This window comes from Pecten maximus, chromosome 2, assembly GCF_902652985.1.
Source record: "Pecten maximus chromosome 2, xPecMax1.1, whole genome shotgun sequence".
NCBI classification, from domain to species: domain Eukaryota; kingdom Metazoa; phylum Mollusca; class Bivalvia; order Pectinida; family Pectinidae; genus Pecten; species Pecten maximus.
Genome location: NC_047016.1, coordinates 5,034,324 through 5,047,425, shown reverse-complemented (window position 1 = coordinate 5,047,425; position 13,102 = coordinate 5,034,324). Strand labels below are relative to the sequence as shown.

General features: G+C 34.2%; 1 protein-coding gene across 6 annotated transcripts in view; it reads right to left on the bottom strand.

The window, feature by feature from the left end:
- LOC117314822 (transient receptor potential cation channel subfamily M member-like 2) overlaps positions 1 to 8,400 on the bottom strand; it is a 74,466-nt gene extending 66,066 nt beyond the window's left edge. For 5 of the 6 annotated variants that reach the window (XM_033868969.1, XM_033868945.1, XM_033868930.1 and 2 more), the window contains exons 1-3: positions 8,332 to 8,400; positions 907 to 1,085; positions 293 to 384 (exon numbers count right to left, since the gene is read on the bottom strand). In XM_033868969.1, coding sequence (XP_033724860.1) covers positions 293 to 384; positions 907 to 1,071 — 257 coding nt within the window. In that variant the 5' untranslated portion in view covers positions 1,072 to 1,085; positions 8,332 to 8,400. Of the gene's footprint in view, positions 1 to 292; positions 385 to 906; positions 1,086 to 8,089; positions 8,216 to 8,331 lie in introns of those variants that run through there. The other variant, XM_033868936.1, reaches the window with a different exon arrangement.
- Between the last annotated feature and the right edge of the window lie 4,702 nt (positions 8,401 to 13,102).

Below are 13,102 nucleotides of genomic sequence, written 5' to 3'. Positions count from 1 at the left end.
GTGTTATTATACATGTACCTTACAACATCTATCACTTAGCCTTAATGTCACAATAGTGTTATTATACATGTACCTTACAATATCTATCACTTAGCCTTAATGGAGGGACATGCCTGATGTTATGTGATAAAATATGGATTTTATTGAAAAAAAAATGAAATATGATAAATGAGAGGTAATACTTCACGGTATATAATGTCTCCTACTATAGCACATTGTATGACTGTCAGTACACCTTAATCAGCGATCGGTATCTTGTAAGATTTCCTGTGGTATAACAGCTAGTACTTACTGATCTGTTTTAGGCGTCTTCTCCACGATGAGCCGACACTGGCGCTTCCTTATGTTTTTCTTTATCCATTTCACTTCCTTGCTGATGACATTCTGTAATGTATTGTGATAATTACTATATTAGTTAAATAAAACAAGCCTCCTTTATTGGTAGATAGATAGCATACCTGGGGAAACTCCCTAATACGACAATGGGGGACAAATCACCTGGGTAACCAAACTTTTAAGTGGAAACTCAGTGTCTGATTGAAAACTTGATCACTTACCAAATATTATAAACCCAAGGTGGTCAAGTTAAGTCACCATTTACGCAAAATCTGTTCCCCTTCCCCAAGGAAGTTTCCGACCATAATTTGTTAAAATCAATTCAGTATTTTGCGAAAATTCGCAATTAAAAAGAATACAGGAATCCCTCCAGCTCCCCTTTTTGGGCCCTGCATGCGCCATGGCCATCCAGCCCTTTGGGCCAGGTGAGCTAAACTGTTTCTGAACATTTAGCACTTTTTTCATGTTATTTATCATGATGCTTCTTTATAATATCAATAAAAGAATGTTTTCAATGCAAAACTAAAAGATAAAACTCATAGGCCCAGATCGACCCAAACCAATAATTACCATGGGTGGAACAGCGCCAACATTTTCAGCAGTGACTGCTGTTTCATTGTAGTGTAGACTCTGTCTGGATCCGTTGGGATTGTCCGGGGGTCCTGCTGCATCCCTCATCTCTATATCCTGACCTGGACCAACACGGGCCATGGTCAGACAGCTAATCACAGTCATTCATCTTACACCACCTAAACCAAGGAACAATATTCACAATGAGGTTCAGCAGTTTGGAGAGATAATTTTACACTTTCATCCAATCACTGAATAGTGAACATTCATCAATGTTTTGAAAAAATTCAAAAGCTTGCAGTTTTTAATAACTCTTTGTATCTAAGATAAATATCTTTCTAAATAAGTAACAAATGTGAAGACATTTCTGAAAACTTTTAAGATTAAGTACATTTTTGTTCAGTTCAAATGAAAACTGTTCCAATGATATCAGTTATCACTAGTGTTTGTCCTGTTATAGTTATGCTAACCTGATCACACCGACACATGACCATGTGTTATAAGGTGACTTATATTATTTAAGTTTTGGAATTTCCAACTTAATATGTACATGAATCTATTCTATGATCTCTATGCTATTTATTACTTACACTGTAAATAACATTGTCTCAAGAACTATGTTTTTTTATTCTCGATATACACCTTTATCTACCCCCATAGTACTGTTGTTATCACATTACATACCGAGATATGCATCATAGCAAGGATCATTACTACAATGGGTGGGTATTAAATACAAGATCTGAAGTTGTCTGATTTAAAAAACATTTTATTCAAAATCAATGTTTCAGCATGCAATATAAATGTATTGTGTGTACCAATGTCACCATGCGGTATAAAAGTATGCCGTGTGCACCAACCTCACCATGTGGTATAGAGTATTCTGTGTGTACCAATGTCACCATGTGGTATCAAGTATTACGTGTGTACCAATGTCACCATGTGGTATAAAGTATTCTGTGTGTACCAATGTCACCATGTGGTATATAAAGTATTCTGTGTGTACCAATGTCACCATGTGGTACAGAGTATTCTGTGTGTACCAATGTCACCATGTGGTATATAAACATTCTGTGTGTACCAATGTCACCATGTGGTATATAAAGTATTCTGTGTGTACCAATGTCACCATGTGGTATACAAGTATTCTGTGTGTACCAATGTCACCATGTGGTATATAAACATTCTGTGTGTACCAATGTCACCATGTGGTATACAAGTATTCTGTGTGTACCAATGTCACCATGTGGTATATAAAGTATTCTGTGTGTACCAATGTCACCATGTGGTATATAGTATTCTGTGTGTACCAATGTCACCATATGGTATAGAGTATTCTGTGTGTACCAATGTCACCATGTGGTATAAAGTATTCTGTGTGTACCAATGTCACCATGTGGTATATAAAGTATTATGTGTGTACCAACCTCACCATGTGGTATAAAGTATTCTGTGTGTACCAATGTCACCATGTGGTATATAAAGTATTCTGTGTGTACCAATGTCACCATGTGGTATATAAAGTATTCTGTGTGTACCAATGTCACCATGTGGTATAAAGTATTCTGTGTGTACCAATGTCACCATGTGGTATAAAGTATTCTGTGTGTACCAATGTCACCATGTGTTATATAAAGTATTCTGTGTGTACCAATGTCACCATGTGGTATATAAAGTATTCTGTGTGTACCAATGTCACCATGTGGTATAAAGTATTCTGTGATACCAATGTCACCATGTGGTATACAAGTATGCTGTGTGTACCAACCTCACCATGTGGTATATAAAGTATTCTGTGTGTACCAATGTCACTATGTGGTAAAGAGTATTCTGTGTGTACCAATGTCACCATGTGGTATAGAGTATTCTGTGTGTACCAATGTCACCATGTGGTATATCAGTATTCTGTGTGTACCAATGTCACCATGTGGTATAAAGTATTCTGTGTGTACAAATGTCACCATGTGGTATAAAGTATTCTGTGTACCAATGTCACCATGTGGTATATAAAGTATTCTGTGTGTACCAATGTCACCATGTGGTATATAGTATTCTGTGTGTACCAATGTCACCATGTGGTATAAAGTATTCTATGTGTACCAATGTCACCATGTGGTATAAAGTATTCGGTGTGTACAAATGTCACCATGTGGTATAAAGTATTCTGTGTGTACCAATGCCATCATGTGGTATAAAGTATTCTGTGTACCAATGTCACCATTTGTGATTGTGATATACAAGTATTCTGCATATTTACCATTGAACAAATTGGCCTTTTCAAATCTGGGTTTAAAATACAGTATATAATTATGTACATATTTTGAAACAAAAATTGTCATGCTGCCACCATTTCCCTGTCCCATTTTATAGGCTTTATTAGAGTTTGGTAGTATAGTTTATAATCTACTGTCCGATTAGGCATAGCCTATTGCAGGAGACCATTAGTAGAAGGAATGGTTATAAAAAAAGTATAGAGGTATTGAAATATACGTAGAAAGAATGGTTATAAAAAAGTATAGCAGTATTATAATACACATATTAGTAAAGTGGCAATTCAACAAAAGTTTTACCTTGAATCAAATTACTGGCAAGTATCCCAGAGTAGAAGATTATATCTAATGATCATATATGACATTTTTAAACACCCACTCACAATTAACCCAGAGCAGAACCTTCAATTCTACAGAGACAAGATATGCTTCCACAAACCAGAACAGGACCTTCAATTCTACAGAGACATTTTACCACAAACCAGAACAGGACATTCAACTCTACAGAGACATTTTACCACAAACCAGAACAGGACCTTCAATTCTACAGAGACATGTTACCACAAACCAGAACAGAACCTTCAATTCTACAGAGACATGTTACCACAAACCAGAACCTTCAATTCTACAGGGACATTTTACCACAAACCAGAACAGGACCTTCAATTCTACAGAGACAAGACATGTTACCACAAACATGAACAGAACCTTCAATTCTACAGAGACATGTTACCACAAACCAGAACCTTCAATTCTACAGGGACATTTTACCACAAACCAGAACAGGACCTTCAATTCTACAGAGACAAGACATGTTACCACAAACATGAACAGAACCTTCAATTCTACAGAGACATGTTACCACAAACCAGAACAGGACCTTCAATTCTACAGAGACAAGACATGTTACCAAAAACCAGAACAGAACCTTCAATTCTACAGAGACATGTTACCACAAACCAGAACCTTCAATTCTACATAGACATATATTACCACAAACCAGAACCTTCAATTCTACAGAGACATTTTACCACAAACCAGAACAGGACATTCAATTCTACAGAGACAAGATATGCTTCCACAAACCAGAACAGGTTCTTCAATTCTACAGAGACATGTTACCACAAACAAGAACAGAATCTTCAATTCTACATAGACATGTTACCACAAACCAGAACCTTTGATTCTACAGAGACATGTTACCACAAACCAGAACAGGTTCTTCAATTCTACATAGACATATATTACCACAAACCAGAACCTTCAATTCTACATAGACATGTTACCACAAACCAGGACCTTCAATTCTACAGAGACAAGATATGTTACCACAAACCAGAACAGGACCTTCAATTCTACAGAGACATGTTACCACAAACAAGAACAGAACCTTCAATTCTACATAGACATGTTACCACAAACCAGAACCTTTGATTCTACAGAGACAAGATATGTTACCACAAACCAGAACAGGACCTTCAATTCTACAGAGACATGTTACCACAAACCAGAACAGGACCTTCAATTCTACATAGACATGTTACCACAAACCAGAACCTTCAATTCTACATAGACATGTTACCACAAACCAGAACCTTCAATTCTACATAGACATGTTACCACAAACCAGAACCTTCAATTCTACAGAGACATTTTACCACAAACCAGAACAGGACCTTCAATTCTACATAGACATGTTATATAATTACCACAAACCAGAACCTTCAATTCTACAGAGACATGTTACCACAAACCAGAACAGAACCTTCAATTCTACAGAGACATGTTACCACTAACCAGAGCAGAACCTTCAATTCTACAGAGACCTGTTACCACAAACCAGAACAGGACCTTCAATTCTACAGAGACCTGTTACCACAAACCAGAACAGGACCTTCAATTCTACAGAGACATGTTACCACAAACCAGAACAGGGCCTTCAATTCTACAGAGACAAGACATGTTACCATAACTAACATAGTATATTAATGGTAGAATCAATTACCTGATAATATAACTGGTCTAGATATAAACACTGTTGACACAACATCAGGTCTGTAAGTGTATCTCCTGATTACATTGGGGATTCTAATCTAATACAAGAATTAAATGGCATTGCAAGCCATACAAATCCGCTCACCAAGAATACCCACCAAAATATCCTGCTTGACTATATGTAGCTATATATTTACATTCTGAGTGCTGATCGATTCTTTATATGAATATACCAAGTGAAAACAACAAACACAGCATGAAAACATCTTTTCATGTGCTGATTTTTCACATAATACATCAGTCAAATATTAATACGCTAGAAAATATAGTCCCTGTTTCATTTTGTTAATTATGTTTTCTTTATTTACCACCTATACACATAAAATAAATCTAATCTAACACAAATTATTTATTTGATGTTGTTTTGTTATTTTTATGTTTTTTGGGGTTTTTTTGCCTTGAATAAAAAGCAAAAAATAAATGGAAAATGTGGAAGGACTCGGTAAACGATAGCATGGTACATTGGTGGAATGATCACCGGTTGTTCCATTAATTTGCATCTTTACGTATATAACTATCAAAAGTTAAAAAAAATTTAAATGACTCTGTTTTTAATGTTTTTATTCCAAATCAAACTGATGTAAATATATGAATTAAATGTATTTTTTTCCTTTTCTTTGCAGCAATGAATATCAGTAGCTATATATAAATACATATCTTCCAAAGTGCACTAATGTGCACCACGGGATAAAATACATTCAATCCCTATTGATGATGTCCACTGAGATAGCAAGAGGTTGCTAGTTTCGGACCCATGCACTGCCGGCAGTGTCTTTTCATTTAGTTTACTGTATCTTGAATTGGGGGTTTTATGTCAATCTATGAGTTAGTAATCTGAATCTGCAATGACAGCAATTATATATTTGGTCACATACAAAGCAAAAATGAGAATGGTCTTAATAATGAAATACAACTATTATAGTTTTACAGTGTGTAACACTGACAATCAAATGGCATTTGCAATTGTAACGAAACATGCTCACCTATATATATATGACAATAGAATTATCGTAACAGCAGATGACAACAATTATTATAGCAAGATATGAGACCAATTATATAGTTATATATCAACACTATTTATAGAAAAAACACATGATACTAATTATAGTAACAACAAATAACTCTAATTGTAGCAACAACACATGACACTAGTTATAGTAACAACACATGACACTAGTTATAGTAACAACACATGACATTATAATTATGGTAGCAACACAGGACATTTAGCATAGTAACAACAAATGACATTAATTATAGAAACAACACATGCCATTAATTATAGTTACAACACACAACATTTTTATAGTAACAACATGTGACATTAATTATAGTTACAACACACAACATTTATTATAGTAACAACACACAACATTTATTATAGTTACAACACACAACATTTATTATAGTAACAACACACAACATTTATTATAGTTACAACACACAACATTTATTATAGTAACAACACATGCCATTAATTATACAAACAACACACAACATTTATTATAGTAACAACATGTGACATTAATTATAGAAACAACACATGCCATTAATTATAGTTACAACACACAACATTTATTATAGTAACAACATGTGACATTCATTACAGTAACAGCATGTGCCATTATAATTATAGTAACAAAAAATGACATTAATTATACTAACAACACATGACATTAATTATAGTAACAACACATGATATTAATTATAGTTACAACACACAACATTTATTATAGTAACACATGCCATTAATTATAGTTACGACACACAATATTTATTATAGTAACAACACATGACATTGATTATAGTAACAACACATGACATTAATTATAGTAACAACACATGACATTAATTATAGTAACAACACATGACATTGATTGTAGTAACAACACATGACATTGATTATAGTTACAACACATGACATTGATTATAGTTACAACACATGACATTGATTATAGTAACAACACATGACATTGATTATAGTAACAACATATGACATTAATTATAGTAACAACACATGACATTAATTATAGTAACAACACACGACATTGATTATAGTAACAACACATGACATTAATTATAGTAACAACACATGACATTGATTATAGTTACAACACACAACATTGATTATAGTAACAACATGTGACATTCATTACAGTAACAATACATGATATTATAATTATATTTACATTTGCTCCACATTTCCCCATTGACACAATACTAAGAGGCAGTTGCCACCATACGCCTATAACACTCAGTGCCTCAGACTATAACACCCAGTGGGTCATGTGACATTAAAAAAGTCGTCATTTTTTTGTGTTTGTTTAGTTTTTTTCAAAGTTGACAAAAATGGTAAGACAATGTGAATATAAGTTATGAACAGAGGTTTCATTGCTTAAATAATTAGAGTACCAACACATTGCTTTAATTATAGTAACAACACCATTTATTATAGTAACAACACATGACATTATTTATAGTAACATCACATGACATTAATTATAGTAACAACACCATTAATCATAGTAACAACACATGACATTATTTATAGTAACAACCTGTGGCACTTACCAGAGTTAAACACATGATATAGACTAATTATAGTAATTAGCAACATTTATTATATATATATTGTAACAGACAATGAGTTATTCATATTAGAAATGTTTTTTAATTATGTTGTTCTTGTATATGTCACAAATTGATTTTATTTGTAATAATATATTAAAAAAAAATAGCAGGTCTATTTTTTATATCAATTTCAATTTTTTATCAACCCTAATTCGCTTTAATTCAAACAGTACTAGGCTATAAGCTTCATTTTTTATATTACCATACATGAAATATTCCCTCACCTGGCTTACCAAAGCTGAACTTCAAAGTTACTGTTCTATATCGGGGCTCCTTACCGTAACCCGAACATGTAGACAGTCTCTAGGTTCCTACATGTTCACTGCTGTAAGGTTCACCGTGTAAACATTGCTATCTCAGTATACAACGCAGTGTATATCCGAGGTGTACCTACGGGATACATGTATACCATTACTAACATATGAAGATTATCAAATCATTCCCATCATAAGAGATCAATACGTACCTAAGTCCCGATAATCAATACGCTTGCTGATAATCCATTTCACACCATGGCCATTATCACTAAGCTATACAGCTATCTGTTAGACGCTTGCAAATAACGGTAACTACTAAATTCCGGCTGGAATGACAGGAGTAGACTTTTGAACAAATATAACTGTTCCATGTAGTTTACCTCCAATGGGTTACAGCATATCTAAATTTGCTCGGTTACATTTTATGAAAATAATATGCATTCTGTAACTTTTAAATATGATCACAGGTACACAGACATGAGAAATAAGACGGTAGCAGAAATGAGTACATTCAATACTGCCGCAGGTCCTATGCTTAGTGTCTACCACAAAACCGAACCCAAACCGAACGGGCGTTGTATATATATTACGCCAACCTGTGTTAAATATCATTTTTCTAACTGCTACATTTAAAGTAACTCTGGCATGAAATAAAGCAAAAAAAACAGCATGTAAGGTATAAGTAATGTTTTATTAGATTTTTGTTTGATAGCAATGAATTGAAAGCTGTTACCATAGCAACCAATATACACAAACAGGTGCTTGCAAAAGACTGATAGAGTTATCTACCTTCCACAGCACACAGCCAGTACTAGTGTTGAGACATTGACTAAAGAGAACCAAAATGGATATCTATTAACAATTAACAGTTGTAATTAAATACTTTACTAATCGCCTGACATCACTTCACACTCTTTATTTAAATAACTGAGAGGACATGAGGACATGAGAGGACATGAGGACATGAGAGGACATGAGGACATGAGAGGACATGAGGACATGAGAGGACACCACACATTAGAAAAATAAATGAATAAAAAAATTACATTACACCCCCCCCCCCCCCCCCCCGAAGTAAAATAGGCAGACGCACTTAGATTAATTCTAGAAGTCGATACTCCAAAGACTCCCTCTACAATATTCCCATTATTATGTTAATGTGTGACGTCAACACTTGTCAAAAACTTGAATCTTACATTCTGTTTACCTTAAGTTATACCTTTCCATATAATTATATATAACTAAACAATTACACGCACCAGATGAAAATAGGCATGCAACAAATTGTGCCTCCCTTAAACCTATAAGTCATCACTTATCTTGGCGAACAAGCCAAGAGTCGTGACAGCTATAAATACTCTTAACACAAACCTATAGACAAGAGTTCTACTGAACCAGCGATATACTGGACATCGTTTTACTGATAATTTATCGGGCGCCGTTTAACTTTTTAATTGATATCACTTAATCGTTCAAGTGATATCACGTATTCAAACTTCTAAGTGTTAGCACTTAGAAAATGTAAAAGATTTCTCCTTTAAAAGAGTTATCAAAAGAGTTATAATTTTAACGACAAAGTGATATCACCAAGTCAACTTTTGTCATCAAATACATATTCAAATCTAGACCACCAGATTAGTGCAATGGGCTGACAGTTACAACGTAATAACGGATGCCCAGTTTGGTTTTCGTCCCGGCTTAGGTACGGTAGATGCTATTTTTGCCCTTCAATCAGTCGCTTTCGACCACGATTTTATTCAGTATGTTTGTAAACGACTGTGAGATGGAATTTCTAAATAGTGATGCTTAACTTTTAAAGTTACAAGTTATCGCTCTTATTACTAATATACGCCGACGACATGGTGCTTTTCTTGGAAAGTGTTGAAGGCCTCCAACACATGTTAGATGAATTGTTGCTATACACTAGAAGGTGGTCGCTTCAAGTAAATGTAAAAAAAAAAAAACACTAAAATAGTTGTTTTCAGAAAATTTTCTATATTACAGGAAAATGAATCATGGCAGTATGATGGTACCACACTTAAACGTGTAATTTCTTTTTCATATTTAGGGCTGAAACTTAATTACAATTGTAATATCAACGTAAAGCAGAAACAGTTAGCTTCACAGTGTAGGAAAGCACTGTTTATTCTTAAAAAATCATATAATTCAAAGTTATCTTTTTTTTTTGTACTTTGCTGTCTCTTTTTGACGCATACGTTGACAGTGTAGTCAACTATGCGTGCGAGGTGTGGGGTTTACACAATAGTACAAATTCATTTAGCCTTTTGTAAAAACATTTTTGTTGGTAAATGTGCACCGAATGCAATGATCTATTTTGAACTTAGCAGATTTCCTTTTCTCATATTGCGCAAATTAAGAAATTTAAAGAACTGGTGTAAATCATTAAGATCTAGTAACTGTATATTAAGTACATGTTATCAGGATATATTTGTAGGATGTGAATCAAACCTACAGTGTAAAAAACGGGTGGCTTCAGTTAAACAAAAATTATGTGTCATTGGTTTGGCTGAATACTGACAGGCGCAGGCTAATTTTAATACTAGAACAAGAACTAGAGCAAGACTGTGAGTCTTTCTTTTAAACCTCATCCAAATACACACTGTATACACATATTATTGAGTATGTACATCCTGTATGTCTGCAACCTTACTTAAGTCTATGACTGTTAATTATAAAAAGACAATTGTCAAAATACGTTTATCTTCACATAATATGTTAATAGAAACTGGACGGCATAGAAAAAATCCTCACATTTTAAGATTTTGTCCTTTCTGTAAAAATGACGTAGAAGATGAATACCATAAAAAATGTCCCTCTTATAACGATCTTAGAATAAAATATATAAAGTCACACTATCTGGTTAATCTCTCGGTCTATACGTTAATCAATTTAATATCAACTGGTAATGTTAAAGAATTAAGTAATCTGGGCAAGTTTATATACCACGCATGTTTACTACCTTCAACTCTGACGGCTTCTATAACTAGTTTGATCCATACGATGTATTACACTTTATTGAATCGTATATAGATATCTACAGATGCATGATGTAATGTAAAATGCCAATGAATTGTGCTTCTCGAGCTGACTCACAAGATTAATAAAGAATTAAATTAAATAAATCTGGAATGATTCCGGCGGCTTCGACAATTGGGATAATTAAACTTGTATACAAAACTACAAGGACGACCACGTTGGCTCAGTAATTACAGGACACACAAATGTGGTCGGGGAATGGTTTACACGATCATGATCAGGTTCATTATTTACTCAGCTAAACACAATACAATTTCCAATAGCCAAGCAGGATTCTGTTGAGGTCATTCTACTATTGAAACATATCAGTATGTTTGTTTAATGATAAACGGTAAACGACACTCGTCGGTTTTAGAAAGGTGTGTGACGAGTAATGGAGAAAGCTATAAAAAGTAAGATGGGATACAAGGGTTCTTTCTGTTATTAGAATCATGTCTGATGAATACTAAATCTGAATAATTCCCTTGTTTAGCCAGTCAGGCCTAGAACCTAGCATCGTTCTTATTTTCTAATCTCCCTTTATGTTCACGAACAAAAACTATTATTATCTCTTATGTAGTTGGAGGATAAACTGAATATTTTGGTTAAACTTTTCACTCTGCTGTATGCCAACGTTACCAGCCTTATACCCGAATTTGCTGAAGCTTTGAAAAATTCCCTAGATGTCTTTAAAAAAATTCAGTAAAAAAGTGGAAATTAGAGGTTAATGTGAAGAAAACAAAGATTTGAGTATTTTGTAAGCGCAAACCAAGCAGTCACTATGTATTTAAATCCCAAGTAAAGAAGACGTATGCTAACGTAGCTTTAGATACTGGGGTGTTGTATCTAATAAAATGGTAGAAAATGTTCACGGAAACTCTGTAAACAAGTCCAAATTCTAACTGATTTACGGAGAACTGAGCCGTTATCATCTAGAGGTATTTATTAAGTTTAGAATGTTAATTCTTTACAGCTCACTTCTGTTGAATGAACCTTAGCAGAAGGACCGATTAATGTTAAAACTTCTTTAATTCATGAGGCTTCAAATGGATAAGATTTGTTTACAATGTTCTAACGAAATTAGACAAAGCTCAATCTTCTAGAATCAGGGAACCATTATGAAATACTATAGACATAATACTGTTAGTCATGAAACTTGGATTTGAACCATATTTGACTCACCGAGAAAAATAGATTGGCTTGATGAAAATTGAGATGTTTCAACATGAAATTTTACATGGTAGTTGAAGGTGGCACAATGTTAAAAACACAAAAAATAGTAAATGCACATTTTGTCACAGCTCTGTAGGCGAACTAGTTAACAGCGAGTAGCTCCTTCTCTTTAAACATATCATGAACTAGTATCATCCCAACATGATTTGAAAATGGAAGAACTGACTTGTATCGGATTATCAGTGGCTGGGAATAAACTATCGATTTCAGAAGCAAATGGTTAGAAGTAGGAAATTGTTTTATTGTTCTATACACTTTAAATAGAATACCTTTCCGACACAATATTGAATCAACAAATCCAATCGAAAGCCACCAGCCGGAATTGCCACTTTCGATATATTTGTTCATCTGACAGATCAACATCTATAGCCTCACCGCTTAGTTTAGCTATGCTGTATTTCGGTATACAAAGAGATCGCATCCGTTAATGACTCAATTGTATTTTTGTACTAAATGACCTCACGCCTTCATTACCTTACATTCCCCAATAAACATTTTACAAACCCACGACAATACATTTTCTACATAACACTTACATACCTATATCCCAATAACCTCAGATTACTCATCCCCATATTCACATCCACATACCCATCCCTAATATACCTCTAACTACCCATCCCCAAATACACCCTCTACATACCCATCCCCCAATACACCCTCTATATACCCATCCCCCAATACACCCTCTACATACCCATCCCCCAATAC